This window comes from Mauremys reevesii, linkage group 4 (assembly GCF_016161935.1).
Source record: "Mauremys reevesii isolate NIE-2019 linkage group 4, ASM1616193v1, whole genome shotgun sequence".
NCBI lineage: Eukaryota > Metazoa > Chordata > Testudines > Geoemydidae > Mauremys > Mauremys reevesii.
Window position 1 is genome coordinate 12,869,188 of NC_052626.1, and position 27,254 is coordinate 12,896,441.

Sequence of the window (27,254 nt, forward strand, 5' to 3'; positions counted from 1 at the left end):
GGAATTATTTTGGATAACCAAATAATACCGAGACAGTGATAATTAGTTCACCTCCTCTTCTTGTTAATTTATTCCTTATATTTTTAAACTGCTGACTTTGCTGCATGAGTATTTCAATATGAGATTTTCCTTCTCTTTACAACATTGTTTGGTTATTCCTTACGCTTTATTTCTCAATTTCATGTATACACAGAAGGTATATCCTGTTGGGTCAGTTCAAGTTAAATACCGAGATAGACATCAGACTATATCTATTTGTTCTCTTCCTTCTTCAACATAAAAAGTGAGAATAATTATTTTCCTACATTTTATCCATAACTAGGACACCTGCATATTAATGATGTGCCAGGAAATGCTCCTGAGAAGGATTCAGGGGGGATAACAGCAGGCAAGGAGAGGCTGGCAACACAGCTCCTGCCAGAACCATGCTACCAAGAGGCAGCATGAAGCCAGAAAAATACATGGCAGTTAAAAGACACGGGGTGTCTGTGCAGATGCTCATTGCCTCTGGTCCATCAAGGGGAATGTGTAGGGTTATGCGTAGACCTCCCCCACCCTTTTCTGCAGAGAGGGACAGACCATGCCCTCTAGCAGAAAAATGAAAAATAAGCGGTGAGAGTTGACGTGCAAGGAGTTGCCACTCCCCCATGTGGTACTTGCCCATCTAAGACAATTATTAGGGCACAGGATTCCGTCATTTTGCACTGATTCAAGGATCAGGGCTAATATAGTCTGATTGCTACATGCTATACAGGGCTATCATGCTAAAAATAGCAGTGTGGATGTTGCAGCTTGGGCTGGAGCTCGGGGTCTCAAACCTATGGGGGCAGATGTGCTAGAGATCCCAAGCTGCAAGATTCACACCACTCTGAAAACTGCTATTTTTAGTTCCCTGGATGAGTTGCTCAATGTACCAGCCAATAACAGGTCCCCAAAAGCTGTGCCAGTAGCCAGCTCTGTGAACACTCGCCCCAAGCACATCCGCTACACCAGGGAGCAAGATGCAGGCTATACCAAGTCTACACAACCCAGGGACTGCACCATATCAGAGGAAACCTCAGCTGCCCAATTCGGGCAGCTTTACAGCCCCTTTGCCCCAAGGGGCTGTAGCCTGGACCAGGATCCAAGCCATTTACACTTGTTTGATTTTGAAGTTATGCATTCAACACTATTTCTATACTATTTCTCTGAATCAATGTCTTGTTCTTAATCTTCTTGTTTGTGTTTACTTTGCCTGGCAATAATAAACTGCAGGCAGCATTATGGGTAACTAAAAAAGCAAGACTTCTTTGCGTGTAGTTTTATACCAACTTGCTGGTATGGTTTATACACTCATTTGGCTTTCTCTTTAAAGTATCTTTGAATGTTTAAGTTTTAGTCTTTCCCAAAGTCACACGGGCCCATGATTAAGCTGCAGCCAGGTCATTAATACAGGCAATATGGAAAAGTGACATACTGAAAGAGATCTTCGAGTCTCTCAACTTCATCCTCCACGTTTTGCTCCTCCAGCACACGCGTTGACAGAACTTCAAGTCTTTCATCCAGCCAATTGGATAATCGTTCAAGTCTACAAAGAGAGGAAAATCAGTTAGCTCCTCAGTCATAAAAAGAAGTGAATTTACGCTTCAAAAAGAAAAGCTTCAGAAATAAAACGGCATTCTCTAAAAATCAGGACATAAGAACGGCCATACTGGGTCAGACCAATGATCCATCTAACCCAGTATCCGGTCTTCCAACAATGGCTAATGCCAGGTGCTTCAGCGGGAACGAACGTGAACAGATAATCGAGTGATCCATCCCCTGTCGCCCATTCCCAGCTTCTTGCAAAAAGAGGATAGGGACACTTCAGAGAATGGTTTTGCATCCCTACCCATCCTGGCTAATAGCCACTGATGGACCTATCCTCCATGAACCTATCTAATTCTTTTTTGAACCCCTGTTATAGTCTTGGCCTTCACAACATACTCTGGCAAAGAATTCCACCGATTGACTGTGCATTGTGTGAAGAAATACTTTCTTCTGTTTGTTTTAAACCTGCTGGCTATCATTTGGTGTCCCCTAGTTCTTGTGTTATGAGAAGGAGTAAGTAACACTTCCTTATTTACCTTCTCCACATCTGTCATGATGGGGTGACCAGATCTGCATGCAGTATTCCAGATGTGGGCATACCATGGATTTATATTAAGACAGAAAATATTGTGTTGCCTCATCTATCCCTTTCCTAATGATTCCCAACATTTGGTTTGCTTTCTTGACTGCCTCTGCACACTGAATGGGTGTTTTCAGAGAACTATCCACAATGACTCCAAGATCTCTTTTTTGAGTGGTAACAGCTAATTTAGACCCCATCATTTTATATGTATAGTTGGGATTATGTTTTCCAATGTGCATTACTTTGCATTTATCAACATTGAATTTCATCTGCCATTTTGTTGCCCAGTTTTGTGAGATCCCTTTGTAACGCTTCGCAGCCTGCTTTGGACTTAACTATCTTGAATAGTTTTATATCATCTGCAAATTTGCCACCTCACTGTTTACCCCTTTTTCCAGATGATTTATGAATATGTTGAACAGCACTGGTCCCAGAACAGACCCCTGGGGGACACCACTATTTACCTCTCTCCATTCTGAAAACTGACCATTTATTCTTACCCTTTGTTTCCTATCTTTTAACCAGTTACTGATCCATGAGAGGAACTTCCCTTTTATCCCGTGACTGCTTACTTTGCTTAACAGCCTTTGGTGAGGGACCTTGTCAAAGGCTTTCTGAAAATCTAAGTACACTGTATCCACTGGATCACCTTTGTCCACATGCTTTGTTGACCCCCTCAAAGAGTTTTAGTAGATTGGTGAGGCATGATTTCCCTGTACAAAAAACATACTGACTCTTCCCTAACAAATCATGTTCATCTATCTGTCTGATAATTCTGTTATTTACTATCGTTTCAATCAATTTGCCTACTACTGAAGTTAGGCTTACTGGCCTGTAATTGCTGGGATTGCCTCTGGAGCCCTTCTTTAAATCTGGTATCACATTAGCTAGTCTCCAGTCAGTTGGTACAGAAGCTGATTTAAATGATAGGATACGGACTACAGTTAGTAGTTCTGCAATTTCCCATTTGAGTTCCTTTAGAATGCTTGGGTGAATACCATCTGGTCTTGGTGATCTATTACTGTTTAATTTATCAATTTGTTCCAAAACTTCCTCTAATGATGCCTCAATCTGGGAGAGGTCCTCAGATTTGTTACCTGAGAAGACTGGCTCAGGTGTGGGAATCTCCTTCACATCCCCAGCCATGAAGACTAATGCAAAGAATTCATTTAGTTTCTCCACAATGGCCTTATCTTCCTTGAGTGCTCCTTTAGCATCTCCATCATCCAGTGACCTCACTGTTTGTTTAGCAGGCTTCCTGCTTTGGAAACAGTTTTGTTTGTTTGTTTGTTTTTTGCTGTTACTTTTTGAGTCTTTGGCTAGCTGCTCTTCAAATTCTTTCTTAGCCTTCCTAATTATATTTTTACACATCACTTACCAGAGTTTATGCTCCTTTCTATTTTTCTCAATAGAATTTAACTTCCACTTTTCACGGGATGCCTTTTTGCCTCTAACTGCTTCTTTTACTTGGTTGTTTAGCCACAGTGGCACTTTTTTGGTCCCCTTACTAGGTTTTTTAATTAGGGGTTTTCATTTAAAATGAGCCTCTATTATGATGTCTTTAAAAAGCTTCCATGCAGCTTGCTGGGATTTCACTTTTGGCGAGGTACCTTTTAATTTCTGTTAACTAACTTCATTTTTGTGTAGCTCCCCTTTCTGAAATTACATATTACTGTGGTGGCCTTCTTTTTGTCCCCCTCCCCACAGGGATGTTAAATTTTCTTACGTTATGGTCACTATTACCAAGTGGTTCAGCTATATTCATCTCTTGGACCAGATCCTGTGCTCCACTTAGGACTAAATCAAGAACTGCCTCTTCTCTTGTGGGTTCTAGGAATAAGCTGCTCCAAGAAGCAGTCATGTAAGGTGTCAAGACATTTTATCTTTACATCCAGTCCTGAGGTGACTGTAACCCTCTGTACCTCAAAGCAACACTGTGACACCTCCATATTTACCATAGTTTTAGGATTATGATATGCTTTGTACAAAGTATGCCTTGTGAGATATCATTTTAAAAGTCTCGATCTGTTGAACATTAATACCCTGTTGGATTGTATGTGCTATTGGTGTATGGGAAGTTATGGTGTTTTGCTATGTGTTTGTTACTGAAATAGGTTGCACGGTTGGGAACACCCATAACCTGCCTTTCAGGTACAACAATGGAGCAGCCAGACACTGATAATGGCCCATTAAGAGGAATACACACTCACAAGCACTACCCCAGGAACTGTGCACAATGGAGGCCTCTCAGAGAGAGCACGTAGACAATGGAGACTGCTTGATTCACCTCATAGCAAAAGATCCTTCCATAAGCTGGAAGAAATATAAAGGAGGGGAAATCATCATTTGTCCTCACTCCTCCCAAAACTCAACAATTGGAAACATGTCTGGAGAACAAAGATTGAACTGGGGAGGTCATCCCAGGATTTGGGGGACGGCATTTTGTGCACTCCCCATGGGGCGCACGGGAGCTTCCGGTTCCGCTCCCATCGCGCCGCCAAAGAAGGACGAAAACAGCGGCAGGCAATCGAGCAGCTCAATGACTGCCGCTGTCACCTGCAGCATTTCGGCAGAGGGTCCTTTTTCGGCAGCGCGATGGGAGCGGAACCGGAAGCTCCCATGCGCCCCGTGGGGAGCGCACAAAATGCCGCTCCCCGAATTCTGCCTAGGGCGCCAGAAACCCTGGCGCCGCTCCTGGATCCCAGGCTGGAAAGGTGAATCCCAGCTTTTGTATTAAGGAACTATACCAGGGGTCGACAACCTGCAGCACGCAAGCCAATTTTCACTGGCATGCTGCTGCCAGCCAGGGTCCCGGCTCCTGGCCCCGCTCAGCCCCCTGCCTGCCTGGGTGAACAGAATCCTGGGTGGGGGCAGTGGGCTGAGCGGGGCCGACGGCCAGGACCATGGCTGGCAGGAGCCAGCGGCAAGAACCCCAGACCAGCGGCGGGCTGAGTGGCCCTGCTCAGCCAACTGTCGGTGTAGGGTCCTGGCTGCCGGCCCCTTGCCAGACAGGGTCCCAGCCCTGCTCAGGCTGCTGCCGGCCTGAGTGAACGGAAACCCAAGCCGGCAGCGGGGTGAGCTGGGCCGGCAGCCAGGACCCCAGTTGGCAGAAGCTGGCGGCCAGAAATCCAGACCGTCAGCTGGCTGAGCCACTCAGCCTGCCGCTGGTCTGGGGTTCTTGCCGCCAGCCCCTTGCCAGCCGGGGTCCCAGCCGCCGGCCCCGTTCAGCCCGCTGCCGGCCTGGGTGAATGGAACCCCAGCAGGCCGAGTGGGGTTGGGACCCCAGCTGGCAGGAGCCAGTGGACAGAACCCCTGACTGGCAGCGCGGGTGGCAGACGGAACCCCAGACCAGCAGTGCGCTGAGCTGCTCAGCCCGCTGACGGTCTGGGGTCCCAGCCGCCGGCCCCGTTCAGCCCACAGCCAGTCTGGGGTTTTGTTGGGGGCCCCTATTAATGTAAAATTTATTACTGGCATGCAACACCTTAAATTATGGAAGACTTGGCACGCCACTTCTCAAAGGTTGCCGACCCCTGAACTATACCATCAGGTCGAGACATGGCTTGACTGAAATCCTGTCTAATTTATAGAACTCAGATTGTGATTTTATTTTTATTTCTTAGGTAACCAACTTTGATCTGTATGTTTATTACTTATAATCACTTAAAGTCTCTCTTGCTGTAATTAATAAACCTGTTTGATATTGTACCTAGAACAGTGTGTTTTGCTTGGAGTGCTGGGGGAATCTGCTCCATGTACAAGAGCTGGCACATGTCCACTTTCCTTCGTAGAAGTGGCAAACTGGGAAATAAACTGACACTGGTCAGGCTGGGGAGCTGTGGGGAACTGGCTGGAGCCTCTCTGTTGTTGGTTCAGGAGTGGCTAGGAACAGCATTCACGTAACTCAGCTGTGTCCATCCCTGCCTGTGGGTGTCTGTGTAAGTGCAGGACCTGGAGAGGTTTGCAGATTGTCACAGCATCACAGTGCGAGAGGGAGCCCAGGCTGTTATGACAGAGGGCTCAGTGATATCCCAGTTCCAGGTTGTGACCTGGGGAACTCATCACAGTGATATGTACCCAGTCAATATGGGGATAGGTGAAATTCCCTATTATTATTGAGTTTATTTTTATAGCTTCTCTAATCTCCCTGAGCATTTCACAGTAACTATCACCAACCTGGTCAGTAGTACATCTCTACTGCTACATTCTTATTATTCAAGCATGGAAGTACTATCCATAGAGATTCTACGGTACAGTTTGGTTAAGATTTTTTTCTTCTTTTGACTCTACGCTTTTGTTCACGTATAGTGCCACTCCCCCACCAGTACAACCTATTCTGTCCTTCTGATATATTTTGTACTCTGACACTATTGTGTCCCATTGACTATCCTCATTCCACAAAGTTTCTGTGATACCTATTACATTAATATCCTCATTTAATACGAGGCACTCAAGTTCACCCAACTTAATACTTAGACTTCTAGCATTTGTATATAAGCACTTAAAATTGTCACTTTTTAGCTGTCTGCCCTTATGTGATATAACTGAATGGGACTCTTTTTCATTTGGCTGTTTCTCATCAGACTCTACCCATATTTTATCATATTCCATCCTCTCCTCCTTACTAAGATACAGAGAATCTCCATTAGTAGATCCTCCCCATGGGATATCTCTGTCCAAACCACATGCTCCTCCACACCTGTCGGCTTTCCCTTAGTTTAAAAACTGCTGTACAACCTTAGAATTAAGAAATTGACAGTTTAAACCTACTCTGTTGCTGCCTCGTTCCTTTTTGCATGTGAGTGTTCCTCTTCTGCCAGTAATATCCGATACTGGCTACTTATAAATTTATTTTCATGTTTAAGTTTTCTATTCAGGCCTTCAGCTGTACTTAATTCTTCCTTAGTCTAGAAATAAAGACCAAAGATAGTTACTAAATATTCATTCTAATTCCCAGTCTATTTTACATATATCTAATAGTCAGAGTAATAATACTTTGTACTGCCGCATCACCTTCCATCAGAAAATCTGAAATACTTTTAAATGAATTAAACTTCGCAGCACCCATGTGACCTTAAGAACCCCTCAGTACCAACTTGCAAAGCCTATAACATACTGATCTTCATAACTGTTACAAGATGTATGTACAGATACTATTTAAGGAGCTGTGTATATGTCCAAAAATTGGCGTCCAAGGTAGAGCTGACAAAGTTTGGGGTCAGACAAAGGATGTTGATCCACCTGTCTCTCTGTTGGCTATGTAGATTAAGCATGATAAGCCAACACAATGGAAGCCAAATCTGCCTGCAGACGAAGCAGGAGTATGTGAAGACACCTTGGAGCCAGCATCCCAGGAAAAGAACCACAGGGGTCATCCTGACTCTGGGGACAAAAACAGTGGTGTTTGGCGTATAAGAGGAAGGCAAGAGGACATCTTTTTTTTTTTATCTTTCACCGAGGAAGCAAAAAGAACAGCCCTTTTTGCGTTCATGGAAGTTGAATCCTAGCCATATTGGTTAGTGACGCTGGAAGAAAACTTTGTGTGAGACAAAACTGCTTTCAGTCAGATGTTTAGCCTGTTAAAGTTAAGTTCAGACTATGAGAAGTGGCGGAGTAGAGCGGGCTGGGGCTGGGATGCTCTGCTTCCCGCCGCCAGTGAGTGCAGGGAGGTTGGGGAAAGGACGTCCCCTCCGTACTCACCTGCGGCGGGAAGCGGAGCACTGCGGCTGGGAGCTGGCGGAGTAGAGCGGGCTGGGGCCGGGCTGCTCCGCTTTCACCGCTGCTGGTGAGTGCAAGGGGGATCCCTTCCCCCAAACCCCCTCCCCCCGAGCGACACAGCTGAGGCCGGGGCGAGGGAAGCAGAGCGGGCTGCTCCCGGCCCCCCACTAATCCGCCGAGCCACTCAGGGACTTCGGGGCCCCCAAAAGTGCCCTCCCACAACTCCTGCCCCCCAGACCCTGGGTGGGGGGGAAGCCCCTGACCGCCCCCGAGACCCTCGGCCCCTTATCAAACCCCTCAGCCCCGGCCTGGTCTGGCACCCTTAACACACTGCTCAGAGCAACGTGTCAGAGCTTTACCGTGTTATATGCGAATCCGCCTTATATCGGGTCGCATTATGTCAGGGTAGAGGTGTATAACAAAATAAAAAATGTGACAAAAAGTACCTCTGATCACAAAATACACTTTCTGCATACAAACTACAACATAAAATAATGCTGCTTATATAAATTATACCTATTAACAGATCACATCACAGGTATTTTGCAGTTACTTGTGGCTGAACTGCCCGGTAATTGATAGCCTGCTGGGCGGCTGCTGCACAGGGAACTTGGAGCGGGGAGCTGATAGGGAGCTGCTGGCCCACACTGATTACAAGCCCCCACCAGCTAGCTCCAATGGGCTGCTCTTTCTGCAAGCAGTGGACAAAAGAGGCGGCTGCCAAACAACGTTATAAAGGAGCATTGCACAACTTTAAACGAGCATGTTCTCTAATTGATCAGCAACGTAACAATGAAACAACGTTAACTGGGACAACTTTAAGTGAGGAGTTACTGTAGATTCATATATTTTAAAAACCAACAAAGTAGTAAAAAAAAAGATCTTCTTCTTACCTTTGCTATATCAATATTTAGATTCTCTCTTTCTTGGGCAATTTTTGATTGCAAAAGCAGTAGATCAGAATCGAGGCTATATCTATGAAACAAAGTCAATGCAGACATATTCAGGAGTGAACGTGAACAAAGAATTATGACCAATAGCCTGTTAAATGTTACATGTTCTTATTCTCATACCTTTAGTGTAAACATAACATACAATATTTTAGAATGCACCTTGAACGTTTATCAAATACAGAGATTTTTTTTTACTCAGCAGTGGGCGCTTCCCATGTACACACCTGACTAATATACAATTTGTGACGCAGATAATGCCAGCCAGTGACAGTGGGTATGTCTACACTACAACCGGAGATCTGATAGCAGCGTGTGTAGACATACCTGCACTAGCTGTGATCTAGCTGGCTTACTAAAAATAGCAGTGAAGATGTGGCAGCACAGACTTCAGTGTGAGCTATACTCGACTGCCGTGAGACCTTGGATATCTACTCATCTTGCTAGCTTGCACTGAATCCCATGCAGCTGCATCTTCACTGCTAATTTTAACCAATTTAGTGCTAAGAAGGCCTACACAAGCTGCAATTAGCCACATTAGCACTAGGAGGTCTACCCAAGCTGCAATCACACCATTGACTGCAGTGTAGACATATTCAGTGATACCAGCCTCGTGGATGGAATACAAATTGAAAACAAATTCCTAAGTCTTGCTTCGGATGGACATTGTGTGCTTGTGTGTCTTAGAGATGGCAGGGGAAGCATGACAGCTGTTCACTTTCCTTGCTCCTCATGCAGGATTGATCACGGTCAAGCAAGTAGCCAGCTGGCCCATCCTTCTAGCTAGAGGAAAAATGGGAGAAGGAAGAAATCTGACAAAGGAGGGAAGAATTTAAGAAAGGAAGAGCAGAAAAACTGGTGGCTTCATAACAAAGATATGTGGAAACTTGAGAACCCCACATGGCTTAGGCTTTGGGATCTGTGCCTTGCCAAACACAGGGAAAGAAGGAACATATTGCGGCAGGTCTTCAGTTTAACTTAACTGACGAAGGCCCTGGCCCATTATATAATATGAGGTGGAGCTAGAGATAATGGCAAGAAAATGCAGAGCAAAAAAGGCACCTCACACATTTTGGGGACTATAGAAAATAAGAGTCATACAAAGGGAATGCTTTTGTCATACCAGCCAATGAAATTCACTGCAGCATGTCACAAAGGCCCTGAACCTGTGAACATGTATACATGTGCTTCAATTTATTACCATGAATAGTCCTACTGAAGTCAACACTCATGGTAGTAAAATGAAGCATGTACATAAATGCTGACAGATCAGGGCCACATTCCGGTACTGGACTGCAGCTGGATTTTGAAAAGAACTGAATAGTTTTATTACTAATAATGACACGCGTAGTTATGCCAGCTAGGAAAAGGGCAGTCAAACTTCAGGGTTCCAGGCAATACGATCATTTACACAGGGCTCCCAGGATTAATATTTTCTCTATGGTTAGGTGTTCTTGCCTTCCTCTAAAGCATCAGGTATTGGCCATTGGTGGAGGCAAGATCTTGGATTTCAACTGGAAGTCTGATTTGCAAAGAAAATTCCCATGTTGTATTTTTCCATCAGCTGAAAAACAGTTAATTTCAAAATTGTTAAAAAGCTCAGAGAAATTACTGAGACTGTGTACATTTCACCACAGCCCTTCCGTCGGGGTAATCTAGGAGCCAAACGATGAGCTCGGTAGTGCCATTTAAAGTAATCCATGACTCAGCTTCCTCCCTGCCCCTTTGGGGTGTCTTTCACCTTTGGGAGCACACGGCAGGAGTAGACCCTGCCCTACAGAGCACAGGGATTATAGCTGTTCAGGAGTGCATTGGTGTTGACATGTACCCTCCCCAGCCCCCACACACGGAGCAGCTGGGCACAGTTCTGGCCCTATGTACACTGTATGTGAATATTTATTCCATGGCATCTATCTCAAATTCACCAATATATCATTTGAGTTACTTTTTATGTGTGGAAAGAATCCCCCTGACTTCAATAAGCATTGGATTGGCCCCTAAAATACTGCTATTTTGATTTAAGTCAGTCAGCCATTCTGTGTCTTTATAAACAATCACACAAACAGAAAGACTGACAGGTGACCTGCAATATTTTAGAAAGAGTTTGATTCCCAGGAATAGCACTGGATTGTGCAACCAGTGCATCGATTAGATGCCAAAGCTATATTTATAAATACAATAGCTGACTTGAAGTTACTTACCATTCTATATATTTAATTATTCAAATAATTTATTAAATCTGGCTGGTTACAAACAAATACTGTTGTTAACTCCTTAAAGATTACAGAAATATTAAATGCTGATACAAGTTTAGCAAAGAGAACAAAGAATCAAATCACTTACTTCCTTTCGCAGAGTTCCATCTTTTCCGTCATTTTAAGTTCTAATTCCATTATTAGTTGTTCGTTTGTTTCTTTCAGTTGTGCTATCTGAACTTTCTCATTAAAAATAATCTATTAAAATTAAATTAGTTAATATGGATGCACAATATTTCCATAAATTGTACTCACATAATTAATTTGCTGCTACTTCTTTTCTTTTTTAAAGACCATGTAATTTTTGCATATGATTTTTGTGTAACTTTTTAATATTTATTCTGAAATGTCACAAGCAAAACCATTAGCCAATATACCAAAAAAAGGATATTTAAGGTACTAGTCAAACCAGTCCTTTGCTATATTTACTCTATTTTATCATTAACAGTGTTAATAAATTGAGTCACAGTGATAAAGAGATTTAAAGATCTTTGAGCTACAAACTCTATTTCTAACTTGTCTTCACTGCAGAGTTAATTTGAATTATAATGTGAGGTTAGCCCCTAACTCAACTCCTGTCCACACACAAAAACCTTAACAAGTGCAGTAGTGCTTTTAACTCAAGTTGGCTAACCCATCAGGAGGTATGGGCCGACCCATCAGCTGCTAATCCAATCACTCTGGGCTGCTTATGTGTTACTTCACCATGTCGACCCTATGGAGACTGTAGCAGCATAGTTGTAGCAGCATAGCTGGGCCAGCACAACTCCATAGTGTACTCGCAGACTACAGCAACAGAAGGAGTTTTTCCATCATTGTAGAAACATCACCTCCCCAGGCGACGGTAGCTAAGGCCATGTCTGCACTACAAAATTATGGCGACCTAATTTACGTCGGCATACAACCACTGCAGTTATTAAATCGCTTGTGTGCGCACATACTTGGCTCCATGGGTCGACATTGTGCGGTCCTCACCAGAAGCACTTATATCGATTGCACTATCATTGTGGGGAATCATGGGACAGTTCCTCAAAGCAAGTGACAGTCGACATAAGCAACCCACTGTCTACATTGTCATTGTGCTGGTCTAATTACATTGACCGTGACTCTATACTGCTGGGGGTGGTGGTGTTACTAAATCAGCATACAGAGGCACTACTGTCAGCAGGAGCCAAATTTAAGTGAAGAGACTTCCACAGCTAGGTTGACGCAAAGCAGTTTATGTTGACTAACTGCATAGCACAGACCAGGCCTGAGTTGATAGAAACATTCCTAGCTACATCTACACTGTGAGATAGGTTGGCACAGCTACCGCTGTGGATTTTTCACATCCTTGAGCACTGTACCTACATTGACCTAAATTTTAAGTGTAGACAGGCCTAACTCAAGAGGAATTAACTAAAGTGTAGATAACTCAAGTTACCTCTGCAGTGAAGGCACAGGGTAAGAGGACAGATGAAGATACTGATCTCTCCCTACATTTTTAAGAGAAGCTATTCCTGTGAAAAAACAAGGGAAAACTGTTTTGGGACTATATGGGGTAAAAATGGTAGCTGGTATTGCGTGGAAGGCATAGAAATCCTAATTACCCTTTTCATCCTATTAATTCTGACTTCCCAGATCTTGAGATGCCCTCTATGGTTTTCATTCATGCATCAATGGGAGCTGTGTTATTTTGTCCAACTTACTTTTGAGAGTCCTGTGCAATGGGGCTTCCATCACTTCCTTTGGTTGATTATTCCATATTCTAATACATCTCATTGCCAAGATATCTTTCCTGATACGCAGATTAAGTGTTCTCCTTTCTATTATTCCCATTGCTCCTAGCTTTGCCACCTTGGACCACACTAAACAACCCATTTTCCAGTTTGGTATTTTTAGCCATCAAGTATTTGCAATTTGTCATTTCTCCTCGTTAGCCTTGATCCTGCAAGTGGCTCTGCTTGGGCAATCATCTGGAGCCAGTTACAGGAATGGGGCCTGTGTCATCATCTAGCTGAGCTGTTGCATGTATATGAACTGCATGTCTGCATGGGAAAACTAACTACCGTAGCTATAACAATTATAACAATTATTCTGCTATAGCAATACTGGTATAATTCCCCCAGGTGGACACTCTATTCCAGAACAAAAGTGACTTTATTATGGAATAATAATGCTGGTTAATTTCCTCATGTAGACAAGTCCTTAGCATTTTTTTAATCTTTCTTCATAGAAGCTGGTCCCTCCAGCCCTCTTCTCTCAATTCCCTCCAATTTGTCCTGCTATTAAATTAAAAGTTGATGCTCTTTACAGTAAGAATTTGCATTGAAATAAGAACTCTATTGCGAGAAGCTAGTTATTTTCTCCTTACCGCTGTATTTTGAGCTATCTCAGACTGCACAGCCGATAGCTTTATGGACAATTTTTCAAATTCATCCTTTTTTCCTGAAGTTTCTGCCTTCTGAAGATCAAGTTTTGTTCTCATCTCTGCGTTCTACATTTAAAAATATAACCATTTTTACAAGCTACTATGTATTGCTTAACTAAAGAAGAAAGTTTCTATATTTGTAAATAGGGCAGTCTCTGGAGCCTTTCAATAAAAAGTGTTATACTAATGGGAAATTATACTAGAAGAAAATAACTTTCTACAGGGACACTGTCTATAATTTCTGTGCACAAAGCCTACAGGAAAATCCTATTAATAATTCATTAAAATACAGTATTAATTTAGAGTCTGACCCAGCAAAGATTTATGCACATGCTTAGTTTTATATGCTATAAACAGTCCCACTAACTTACAAGGGACTACTCACAGTGCATAAAATTAGGCACGTGATTAGGTCCTGGTGGTACTGGGGCTATAATTTGTTCTACAGAAAAATATTTTTGTCAAACTAAAAGAATGTAATATCAGTGAGTGAAGGCTGGCAGCTCACGACCCCCCATGCAATAACTTTGCAACCTCCGGAGGGATCCTGACTCCCAGTTTGAGAACCCCTTAAGAGATACTTTATGACATTTTTCAAAATAGAAATCAAATAAGAAAGACAAAATATAAAAGCAATAAAATAAAGATATTTTTCTTCTCTCTCTCTTCTCATTAAATTCATTAAACAGAAGAAGTCAGAATTCAATAGGCAATTTAAGAGAATATAAGAAAAATATACACACACACACACACACAATATATATATATATATATATAAGCTCTTATATTCTCTTGAATTCCATAGTGTGTGTGTTGGACCCCCTCTCCCCACTCCAATATAAAGAGTTTGTAAGGAAGTCACTTTGCTTTTGTATTGGTATGAAGGCATAATTTGACTCCATGAGAGCAAACTGTGTAAAATGTTTAGCATAAATATTATTATGATTTATTATTTGTATGATCATAGTACTCAAGAGCCCTACTCATCGACCAGGACCCCATTGTGCTAGGCACTGAATAAACATCAACATTTCAGTATAATTCCTAAAACCATTTCAGTTTTCCAGCTATATTAACATGTATACATTTATGACTGTGGAGTACAGCGCATGATATTTACCTTTCTAGCCCACATTTCTTTTTCATCATTAAATATTTTTATTTCTTTAGCTAGAACATCTTTCACTTCTTTTACAGCATTCATTAGGTTGATTATTTCTTGTTCTGCATCCTTTTTTTTGTTGTAAAACTCATTTAAAAGCACATTTGTGTTAGCTTTCTGTGCCATCTGCTGGTTCAGTAAGTCTATAGCTTCTTCATGCTGGACCCACAGCCACTCTTGCTCCTTACTGGCAAAAATAAATCAGACAGATTATACTGCATACCTGCCATAAGAATTCAAGTCCTGGTCCCAAGCCTGCTGAAGTCAGTAAAAACACTGCAATGTAGCTCAAGACCTGAACCTTTATTTTCTACCTTTCAATAAAGAAAAGCACACACAAATGATTCCAACAAGTCTAGCACTATATATATATATAAATAGAAATAAAATAGATATAAAATATAAGTACAGTAGTGTATATAGAATTGCCTGTAATTAAGACTATCTAAGACTGTCCATTTTAAAGGTTCATTTTCAGTTGCTTATAACATTCTCAAAGTTTTACTTCTTCAGGTGTGAACATTTTCTGAAAGTTTAATAAAAAATAGATGAACTGTTTTCCAACACCGAAGGAATGAAAAAAATATCAGTTTTCCTGCTGTAAAAAACTAGGCTATGATCTCTTTTTGAACAACTCTAGCTCCTTGGCAGAAAGTGACAAGAACATGAAATCTGGAATGGACAAAGCAAATGTCCCAAAATCCCAATGGGACAATGTGGAAGAGGAATCTTCATGAGGGGATGTTCGCAGAGATTTTGGCCTGGTCTACAATTAAAGTTTATACCAATATAGTTATGTCACTCAGGGATGTGAAAAATTCACACTTTCTAGCCAGGATACTATGCTGACAAAATCCCCAGTGTAGACGCAGCTGTGCTGACAGACAATGGCGTCTGTTGGCATCACTAATCTTGTTTGGAGAAAGCGACGAAGAGTCCTGTGGTACCTTATAGACTAAGAAACATATTGGAGCATAAGCTTTTGTGGGTGAGTACCCACTTCATCACATGCATGTCTGTTAGTGTATAAGGTGCCACAGGACTCTTTGTCGCTTTTTACAGATCCAGACTAACACGGCTACCCCTCTGTTGATTGGAGAAGTAGTGTTCCCATACTGGCAGTACTCCTCCTTCTGTCAGTGTATGTTGTGTCTATACTAGGAGCTTATGCTGACACAGCTATGCGTGGCATTTCCCTCCAAAGCATTAGGGGGTTATCTCAGCATAAACACCTAACTCAGAGCTCTCTCCCACAGGTGGTGATCTGGGGGCTGCAAATTTAAAACTATCTTTAATTCTGACTGTCCTCTGATATTCATTGTTGCAGGCAGAAGGCTCTCCCCCTGCCACTGTCATCATAGTCAGATCTGCAGTCACTTTCCTATAAGCCAGTCTATCATTACAGCAGGGGGCAGTTGGCATCAGGCAGTGACACAAAAGATCTTCAAAAGCAGGGCTGCTATTGCAGCAAAGAGCTGCCTAGGAAGATTTGCAGCTCACTGCAGAAGCGAGGGACAAGCACTATTCACCAGGCTCTGATTCCATTTCATTTCTCTTTAATCCTCTATCAATATGATTTACTGAAGCTTGAAGCAAATACATACATACCACATAGCAGCATTCTGGGTTTCACAACATATTTGTTTCTGATTCAGGGATTCGATTTCATACGTGACGTTTTTCAGTGCAGTCTGCAACTGAGTTATCTTAGCAGTACTGGATTCACGGGCTGCAGCAACAAGAGCTAGAAAAATAATATGTGCAGTTGTTGCAAAAAAAACCAAAAACCCACCCCAAAAACATGTATAACAACAATCTGAATGTGGCTTATTTTCTGTAATCTTTAATGCATTACTGTAGGAGCTGTTAACTATAGGTCGTTCCCAGCTGTGATTCTCTTACTTTAGGGATACATTTTGTCTCCCCACTTATATTCTCAGAGTGGGTTAACTTGACACTACCTTCCAACTCCTTGGTAACCACTTCTGGAAGATTCTGGAGTTTTAAACGGAGATTACTATTTTTTATGGTCTCCTCTTCTAGAAGTTCAAGGGTATGTCTTCTTAATTTTTCCTGACAATTAACAAATAGATGATCATGGAAAGATTAGATTCAACCTCAATCACTTAACAGAACAATATATGAAAAAGTGCTTTGGGGCTTCTAAACTCTAAATTCTCCCCCTTTATACATGGCTACACTAGCCTAGGCACGCCCACCCTCCAGTTGCCCTCCAAAAAACCTTGTCCCATGGAAGGCTGGCCAGAGCCATGCTGGTGCGGCAGCTCCAGGCTTCTCATGTGGGGCAGTCCTTAAAGGGCCAGACCCTCTCCCCACTCCAAAAGCTGTGTTGGGGGAGCAGCTGTGCCAGAACCACATTGCTGGGGCAGATCCTGGCTCTCAGCTTCTGGGGGGGGGGTTGTTTTTTTTTGGCGGGGGGGGGGGAGGGATAATTAAGTGTCAGAAAAAAACCCTCAAATCCTGGGCTGGCACACTGGCGGGTCAGCTCCTGACTGTGGATCACTAGGGTGGGTGTGTTGGAGGCCCCATTAAATAGGCACCCATCAAAGCTAGGCTAGAGTCATTGCTGAGACTGAGAGGAGCTCTTAAAGGGGCAGACCCCCTGAAACTGTACAGTGGGAGGGTGGGGGAGTTGGGTCAGTGCTGTGCTGATACAGCTTCCAGTTGGAGGTGGGTGGGGAAGAATGGCTGGTCCATAAATAAGTGGTGACCTAGGAAATTGCCTACAAGAACTATGCCTAATGCCTGACCTGCATTTTTGTGTCTTCCCTTCAGTTTTGCTAACAGCCAGAGGTGAAAGTAAGCCAGTACAGGCCGGTACAGCGTACCGGCAAGAGCCACTACGCCATGTCGGACTGGACCGGCTTCCCCAGGCTGGCGATTTAAAGGGCCTGGGGCTCCCCGCAGTGGCCGGAGCTCAGGGCCCTTTAAATTGCTTCCTGAGCCCTGCTGCCCGAGCCCCGGGGTAGTAGCAGCAGGGCTCTGGCAGTGATCACTGCTGGAGCCCTGCCGCCGCCACCCAGGGCTCAGGCAGCGGGGCTCAGGTGGCGATTTAAAGGGCCAGGGGCTCCCCGCTGCCAGAGCCTTGGGCCCTTTAAATCACCGCCTGAGCCCGGTTGCCAGAACCCTGGGGTAGCGGCGGCAGGGCTCCGTCGGAGATTTAAAGGGTTAAGGGCCTGGAGCTCTGCTGTAGTAGCGACGGCCAGAGCCCCGGGCCCTTTAAATCTTTTAAAGCTCCAGGGGTGATTTAAAGGCCCGGGGGCTCCCAGACACAGCTGGAGCCCTGGAGCTTTAAATCTTGATTTAAAGGCCCTGCCTCTTCCGGTTGAGGCCCCGCTTCTGCCCAGGACTCTGGCGTACCGGTAAGTCCTTTCACCCCTGCTAACAGCTATCTTCAGCAGCCTAAGCAAGTTGGGGAAAAAAAGAGGTAGCCTAAGCACATTCCTCAAATACTCAATTCTACATGCCTACACTTACGCCCAGTACCCACTGCTCTCCTTAAGTGCAGAAAGACTGAAGAGTGGGCAATAATATACAAGAAACACAATGAGAATGTGAAGGTTTCACGGGAGAGGACTTATATCCTCAATTTGCAGTAAAAGTGAAAAAGAAAACACTCAGTTCACTCTTACTGAACTAAGCTAGTAACATAAAAATAACTCATGAATAAGTTGATTAATAAGATGAATAAGGCTAAGATTTAGTCACAGGTATTTTTTAGTAAAAGTCATGGACAGATCACGGGCAATAAACAAAAATTCATGGCCCGTGACCTGTCCATGACTTTTACTATACAAATACCCCTGACTAAAACTTAGCAGCTCCTGGGGCCTGGGGGTGCTGCTGCTGTGGGGAGCCACAGGACACCGCTGGTCTGGGGGGGTCCCAGAGACCACTAGCTAGCCCCTGCACTGGCCGAGGAGGGTGATTGCTCTCAGCCACCTGCTACTCCGAGGTCGCAGTGCCGGGGCGCTCCCCGGGGCTGCCCCCGGGACTGCTGCTCGGGTACTCCCCAGGGCCAGCTGCCCAAGGCCACCCGAGCAACCGCCAGTGTGGCTGGCCACAGGTCAGGCCCGGGGCCAGCTGCACTGCCAGCCTTGAGGTCAGCCGCACCAGCCACTGCAGCTGCCAAAGTCATGGAGGTCATGGAAAAATCACAGAATCTGTGACTTCTACAACCTCCATGACAGAATTGCTGAAGAGGAGGGTTGAAATAGGTGAGTTAGAGAGTAGTAGTGAAGGAGGAAAGGAGAGTTTTATAAGAGATTTACATTTACCAATGGATAAATTAAAAAAAAAAATTAAAATGTTTTTATTTGAAACCACTTTGGCTTTAATGTCTACCATGGCCTTCTGACAGATGCCAATCACCTATGAACAGCCATTCCCAGTTAAGAAATATCACAGATGACACCCTAACCATGCACATGGGAGTTCTTCTCTCTCTGTAGTGAAGGTCCCTAAGAGTTGCTCCAGGGAAGAGTGCATTGGGGTCAGAGGGGAAAACACCTAGGTCAAAATTACTTATTTGCTTTATTTTTTAATACAGGCTTTTCTATAGTGCTCATCACTGTAGCATCTGGGCAACTAACAATCAATAATGGATGTATCCTCACAATATCCCTATGAGACACAGAGGTATTCTTCTCATTCATACAGATGGGATTAAGTGAAAGAATAAGGCCGTTACCCTCCAAAGAGCTCTTCACAAACAGACTTTGCACTCATGTGGAGCCCCATTAATTTCAGTGAGGTTCCACCTGCACAAGCTCATTGAAAGACTGGGGCCTAAATCACTTGCTCTAAACTAAAATAGGAAGTCTATGAGAGTGCTGGGAACCCAGATCTGGAGTCCCACTCCATTGCATTGACCACAAGAGCATCCTTCCTCTCTTGACTTCAGTGCAAGTGCATACACTTACACAAAGTGTGAACTGGTCCTAGTCCTAGGGAAGTCCTCCAAAGCACTGGCAGCTCTAGTCAGGGTCCATGGGTGCAACTGCACCCACAGACATCGAGCCCACATGTGCACTTCCATGACTGCATCTCATGTCTCCCAACTGGCACTCAGATCCCTTCTCCTGCCAGAACCTGCAACAGCTCCTCTCAGTGCCAAGCACTTGCAGGAAGCCTCGAGCCAGCATGAAAAGTATAGAGGGTGGACAGGGAGCATTCCTGCTTGGGGGGAGCATGGCCAGCATCCAGGTCCAACTCTGCCTTCCTGGGTCTCCTGCCAGAACACACTGCAGCTCCTCTCAGTGCCATAGACCAACAGGAAGCCTTGAATAAGCAGAGAGCACTAAGGATTTAGGTGGGGGGCAGTGGAGGCAAGTCAGGTTGTTCTTATTCAGCCTGGCAGGGAGCTGTCATGTGGGGAAAGCCAGGGGGAGCCTGTGCCATTGCTGCTGGGGAAGGGGTACCTCATTAGTACACTCCCTCCCACTTCAGGCTGTAATGGCAACTTCCTTACATCCTGGGGGAGATGAGAAGGGGATCAAGGCTGCATGTGCAGCTGAGGGAGCAGGAGCAGGGCTGGATGTGGTACAGTACACCCATTCAATTGGGAGGTTACATCTGCCCCTGCTCCAAAGTAACAGAATCCCACATTTTCCCTGGCTGTGTGATGTATCCTGGTAGGGTTGGATTAATTGGATTATATTATTACGGCCAAATTGTGCACATTGCAAAGTGCATGCACAGCTTCCACTGACTTCAGCTGGAGTTGTCTTCCCTTCTCTGACGGGAGAATCTGACCTTCAGAGCAGAAAGTTGCTTATGATACAACAGTAAAATATTCATTTCACTCATTTCACACTGTAAATCTTTCTCACGTACAAGTGACTCTAAATACTTTATACTTCAGGTTTTATGTTACCAGTTTCTTAATAGCTTCAATAGCATCTTCAAGGTGCTGCACAGCTTCTTCACTGAAGGAATACGCTTCATTTTTCAGTTGTATTTCTAAATTAAAAACATTGTAACATTTAAAGCTTCAATTTTTTCCCTTAACCTTAAAATTATATATTCATACAGCTACATTCCTTTATACGTGTTATTCTAAAAGAGAAAGCTTTATTCCAAAACATTTGCTAAATTGATTACTGCCATGGTTCTAAACTAGGGCAGCACCTTTTACATTCCTCAGATCAAAGATATAAGAAATTAAGTATAAAGTTCTAGGGGAACATAGTGTGACAGACATGACAAAATACTGGATAAACCTTACTGAACTAAGCTAAACCCTACTGTATTAGGCTTAAGTAGTTTAGGAGTTCATTGTATTAAAATGTAAAGATTTATGTATTGTGAGACTGTATGGAACTTTTTTAGGAAGAAGACATGATTAATGCAATATTTGGGAGGAATTATGATCTTCAAAGAACTGTTTGGGCCAATACATATGAATCTGGTTTCCTAGGACAATGGTTCTCAACCATGGGTTGGGGGCCCCCTGGCGGGCCGCGGGCAGGTTTCAGGGGGATTGCAAAGCATGGCCGGCATTAGACTCACTAGGGCCCAGGGCAGAAAGCCCCATCACTCGGGGCTGAAGCTGAAGCCTGAGCAACTTAGCTTCATGGTGCCCCCTGTGGTGTGGGGCCCTGGACAATTGCCATGCTTGCTACCCCTTAACAATGACCTTTTCTGTGCAGTAAAAACAGTTGTCATGGCACTGGTGGGCCATGCAGTTTTTATAGCATGTTAGGGGGCCTCAGAAAGAAAATGTTGAGAACCCCTGTCCTATGAGCTACTCGCGACGCCTTTTGAAGCTACCCCCTGGAGAGGTTCACATAATCTAGTTCAAACTGGATTCTCCAGTGACCAACAGGCAAAGAAAGTTTTTTGGTTAAATAGCTTGATAATAACCTGATCCATAGCCTTCTTTGTGATCCAGCAAATGGACAGGACCTCTGGTCCACAGAGGGCCCCATCCTTAAGGAAAAATTGGAAGGACTTTGGCCTACTGAGGTCCCATAAAACAGGGGTTCTAGTTCTGAGCTGGGGCTGTCGTGAACTTGTGACCACAAAATAGAGGCTGTGTCTTCACTAGGAAAAAAGGTGTGTTCTTAACTCATAATATTTAACTCTAAGTAAAACTCTAGGCTCTCTCATATTCTTCATTTGACCTGCTAACTTGGGTGAAAACTACAAACTGCCTTGTCTTCACTAGAATTTTACCTCAAGTTAGTGGCCTTTGTGCCAAGTTCTAACTTACGCCCTGTGTACCGTCTGATTCCGACGATCTACCACTTTTATGCTGGTGTAACTCCTTTGACTTGAATTAAGTTACACATGATTCAACCAGCATAAGTGAGATCAGAAGGGAAGTCCATTGGATATAGTTGGCTTGCATGGGGGGTAAATCACAGCAGAATTTGGCCCTGCGCTATAGGCCCAGCAGTAAGCAGCAATTAGAGACAAGTCCCTTCAACAACAACAACATTCTGTCATCACAATCTCTCTATTGCTTGCAGATCAACAGATCTGTGAGCCACTTTCCCCAGAAACAGGATAAATGTAGGGCATACTGTGCAAAAATAAAAATCAATGTCACTAATTACACCGCTGCTTGTCAAGTCTTTTCTTGATTTCTCTTTACCTTTTTCCATTGCTTTAATTCTGTCCTCTCTCCCAGATTCCCTCTTGATTCCTTTTATCTATTTGGTCTTCTTTCTCTACCTCATGTTTACTTCAAAAGCTAAAACTGTCCCCTTTACAGGCCGTTATAATGTATCCTCCTATTTTGTGTTGCCGTCCTTCCCCTCCCTCATTGTGTCTTTCCTTGTTTCCCCACCCTCTCTCTCTGCCTTCCATGGTGGTGGTCTCTCCTCTTACATTCCTCTTCCCCACCCAATTTTGCAGACAAAAAGGCTGAGCTAGGTGGCCCACTGGGGCAGCCTATAGGCAGCTGACTATGAATGTCAAGCCCTCAATGGTAGATCTCTTTAACTTTATATGGGAAAACTCTTTACGAACTGCTGCTTCCACATCCTTGGAGGGGGGCGGGGAAGAAAGAAAGTGCAGCCATTTATTATCTGACTCAATACATCTGCCAGTTTTCTGGCATACTTACATTCAGGACCATTTGTTAAATGGGATAGTGCCCACTTACAAAGTGGTATGTAGATTTTTTTAAAGGAGGTAAATCCCAACCAAACACAGGCTTAGAATGGGAACCTGCAAAACTCAGAAAAGTACTCTTTATCCACAGGAAGATTCTGCTGGTGACAAGGCAATATATGCAGGTATCCATCCTCAGCTCTCTTCTTTGCTCCTCCTACACCTTATCTCTGAGTGACTTTCATCCAGCTCAATCGCAGCTCAATTACCATCCTTATGTTAATAATTCACAAAAATTTCTCTCCCCTCTGGACCTGAGTCCAACTAAATTCAAACTCTCAGCCTGTCTTTCTGACATTTCCTTGTGGATGTTCAGCTGTCAAATGAAACTTAACATGATCTATTCTCCCTCCCTACCAAAGACCTCTACTTTCTCATCACAGTCATCCTTCCTGTTGCCCAAGAACATAATCTTAGCTTCCTCTTTGATGTGGCCCTATCCTTTGACCCACACACTCAGGCCATGTCTAAAACTTGCCACTTCTTTCCTCCACAACATCTCCAAAAGTCGACTTTTCCTCTCATAAGAACAGCCATACAGGGTCAGACCAAAGGTCCATCTAGCCCAGTATGCTGTCTTCCGACAATGGCCAATGTCAGGTGCTTCGGAGGGAATGGACAGAACAGATAATCCTCAAGTGATCCATCTGCCCACGTTGCCAAAATTCTTGTCCAAGACCTAACCATTCTGTGCCTTAACGACTGTGATCAACACTCTGACCTCAATGCCTGGTACCTCATTCTCCTCAAATCCATTCAAAATGTTATTGCTAAGATCATCTTCATGACTCACTGCACTGACTATGTCACATATCCCTTTTAAGGTTCTCCATTGGCTCCCTGTTTCCAGTACATCAACCACAACCTTTTTGTCCTTACTTACAAAGCCCCCCACCTTCGATAGTTTAGCCCAGGGGTCCTTGCCATGGTGCCCGCCGGGGCATCTATGTGTGCCCGTCTACTGGCCACTGGACAAGCAGCTGCCGAAATGCTGGTGACGCCTCTTGATGACGCTACTTCTCGGCAGCATTTCGGTGGCAACACTTCTTGGCGTTGCCACTTCTCGGCAGCTGCTTGTCCAGCGGCCACTCGTCTGGCGCCCGCCACACGGAAAGATTGGGGACCACTGGTTTAGCCCCTCTCCATGTAACTGATCTGTTATCATAATGTTGACTCCCACCTTCACTATCTCAACAACACCAGCCTTGATCTCCCAATTCTTCACTTTTCTGACATGCTCTTTCTGCCAGGCCGCCCTTTACACATGAGAAAAGCTCCCAATCAAAATCCATAAAGCTATCATCTTGTCCTGCTTTAAGTCCCTCCTCAAAACTCACTTCCTCCATAACACAAATGGTAAACTGCAACATGATAATGGCCAAGCAAGTAGAGAGCTGTGGTCACTACTACCGGCTAAGCATTGTCACATCCTATTATATTTACGTTATGCCATCTCATGCCATTCCGACCCACTTGTTTGTCTCATCCCTCTGTTACATCTTGTCTTTTAGATTGTAAACTCTTCGGGCAGGGACTGACATTTATTATATATTTGTATGGTGCCAAGGATAATGGGCTCAACCTGGTTGTCAGAAAGCCCTGCCAACATGCCTCCAACTTAAACTAGAGAGACCTACTAAACCTCCTTACACGAAGGCTTTAGCAGCAAACTACTGATTGCTGAAGTTTCCCAGTGTTTTATCTTCTAGCCCTTTCTGTTGTCCCGAGAGTGGGTTTTATTTCATGTGACAGATATACACCTCTACCCCGATATAACGTGGTCCTCGGGAGACAAAAAATCTCACTATGTTATAGGTGAGACCGCGTTATATCAAATGTGCTTTGCCCCCGCCCACCCCGGGTCCTTGTTTCCTGACTGACCCCTCCAGAGATCCCCGTCCTTAATCACCCCCAGGACCCCACCCCCTGTCCCCTGACTGCTCCGACCCCTATCCACCACCCCCCGCCCCGACAGGCACTCACTAGCAGAGGCCGGAAGCGGAGCAGCCTGGCCCCAGCCCGCTCCACTCCACTCCGCCACCTCCCAGCCATGGCGCTCCGCTTCCCGCTGCCAGTGAGTGTGGAGAGGTTGGGGAAAGGATGCCCCCCCGCACTCACCTGTAGTGGGAAGCAGAGCGACACGGCCCTAGCCCGCTCTGCTCTCCTTGCCCCAGCTCCAGCCGTGTTGCTGGGGGGCGGCTGGGGAAAGGTCCTGCACTCACCTGCCTGGCGGGAAGTGGAGCACCACAGCTGGGAGCTGGTTGAGTGGAGCTGGCTGGGGCTGGACTGCTCCACTTCCCACCACCGGTGAGTGCGGGGAGGTTGGGGAAAGGACGCCCTCCACACTCACCTGCGGTGGGAAGCGGAGCGACGCAGCCCCAGCCCGCTCCACTCTGCCACCTCCCAGCCATGGCGCTCTTCCCGCCGCAGGTGAGTGGGGGGTGTGTGGATCCCTTCCCCCAAACCCCTTCCCCCGAATGACACAGCTGAGGCCGGGGTGAGGGAAGCAGAGCGGGCTGCTCCCGGCCCCCTGCTAATCTCCTGGGCCACTCTGGGACTGTGGGGCCCCCAAAAGTGCCCTCCCACAGCTCCTGCCCCCCAGACCCTGGGAGTGGGGAGACCTTCTGCCCCATATCGAACCCCTCGGCCCCGGCCTGGCCCGGCACTCTTAACACGCTACTCAAAGCAGCATGTCAGAGCTTTACCGCCTTGTATGCGAACCCGCCTTATATCGGGTCGCGTTATACTGGGGTAGAGGTGTAGTGATAAATGTGCTTTCAGATGGCAGATTTATTTTCCAAAGCCTTTCGGGAGCACCACAACCAGCTTCTTGTCAGATATCACCTGAACAAAATTAACACTCAAGTCAGTTCAAGGACTTTTCAAACTCTTAAGGCCCAAAGGATTCTGTATTCTGAGGGGTTGTCAAAGTGCCTTCTTCCTTCAGATGCCATGCGCTCATTGCAGAAGATCATAGGAGACCACAGGCATCTGTCTCACACCACCTGTCTCAGCACCTGAATGCAATATTTGCCCAGTGTGTGAAATGTGTTCACTTCTCTAATGTATCAGCAGAAATAGAGGTCAAAGAAGGATTCTTTGCCATGTATGGTTTTCCCAATGGGCTAGCGCAATGTGTAGGTACAGGGGATTTACACGTGTGGAAACATTACCTGATCAAGAAGATTTTAAAAGAATGGTTTGCAAAAATAAGAAGCAGTAGAACAACATGAGGATCTAGGGACCTAAACAGATCATTAAATATTTGCTTGCCAAAAAGTCTGAGTCCCACAGAGAAACCAGATGGCTGTGTACGTGACAATCAAACCAAAGAAATGTATTGTCTACACATATTACCCACCCCCACAAATGCTAATTTCTGAAGGATTTAGTTCTCTGATTTATATGCATATGGCAGTCAGATGAATAGACAGACACCTCCTGGGTCAATTAGAAACAAGACAGCCCATAGCAATGGCAGACATAAATAATATTTTAGACCTATTTTATAGATATAACTAAAATAATGTGTAACTGATAAATTTGAATAATACCGATTTTTGAAATCAGGCCCTGATGCCACAATGAGCTCTGCATGGATACAGGGGTCTGCGCACAGGAAGCTCATTGAGGAATAGGGGTCTCAATATGCCTGCCATAGTGTGGATATATATGAACAAATATATACTGTAAAATACATATAAAGCATCCCAACTATATGCCTCCCAAGGGAGCTTTTCCTACTTACACACATGAAAAAAATTCTGCAAAGATTGTCCTGTAATAACATTGGCCCAGGGCATACCCTCTTGTGGAAATACCTGTGGGATGGGAATGGGGCAGTTGGGGGTTGAATCCTCATGGAGTTTCCCGAAAATCCATCTGGATGGGGAAGGGAACCCCCCAGTGGGATGAGCCATTGTTTCACCCCCATAACCCAACAAATTAACCCCTCTGGATCCACAGGAGGCAAAAGACATATGCTTGAAGAGCTGATCCCCTGCTCTGCCTCTGGGACCCCCCCAACTAGCTGGCAGTGGGGCTGGACAGGGGAACAACTCACCCCATCGCACTCCCCTAGGGCTGCTCTTGGTCTGGAGCCCACAGTGGGGCTGGAGAAGGGGGAAATTTACACCCTAGTGTCACTAACCCCCTTGGCCTTCAGAACCAGAGAGAGGGCAAATGACACCTGAGTGTTATGTAGCCACCCTCTGCTCTGGGGCCAAGACCAGCCGGTGCCCCTCCCCCAAAGAGCCGTGCCCAGCCCGGTATCCCCTTCCCCTCCCCCACAGAGCCCTGCCCAGCCCGGTATCCCCTCCCCGTCAGAGCCCTGCCCAGCCCGGCGTCCACCCAGGAGCCCTGCCCAGCCCAGCGTCCCCGTCCCTCCCCTCAGGAGCCCGCGCGCAGCCTGGGGCCCCACCCAGGATCCGCGCCCAGCCCGGAGCTCGCCGCCCCCAGGCACGACGCTGCC

General features: G+C 45.1%; 1 protein-coding gene across 1 annotated transcript in view; it reads right to left on the reverse strand.

Moving 5' to 3' along the window:
* The window catches only part of LOC120404155 (coiled-coil domain-containing protein 175-like), a 44,230-nt gene that overhangs the window by 16,640 nt on the left and 336 nt on the right, over positions 1-27,254 (reverse strand). Inside the window, exons 2-10 of the mRNA XM_039536167.1 lie at positions 20,541-20,626; positions 16,606-16,717; positions 16,253-16,388; positions 14,603-14,831; positions 13,426-13,548; positions 11,161-11,270; positions 8,761-8,842; positions 6,920-7,056; positions 1,457-1,567 (exon numbers count right to left, since the gene is read on the reverse strand). Coding sequence (XP_039392101.1) covers positions 1,457-1,567; positions 6,920-7,056; positions 8,761-8,842; positions 11,161-11,270; positions 13,426-13,548; positions 14,603-14,831; positions 16,253-16,388; positions 16,606-16,717; positions 20,541-20,626 — 1,126 coding nt within the window. The remainder of the gene's footprint in view (positions 1-1,456; positions 1,568-6,919; positions 7,057-8,760; positions 8,843-11,160; positions 11,271-13,425; positions 13,549-14,602; positions 14,832-16,252; positions 16,389-16,605; positions 16,718-20,540; positions 20,627-27,254) is intronic.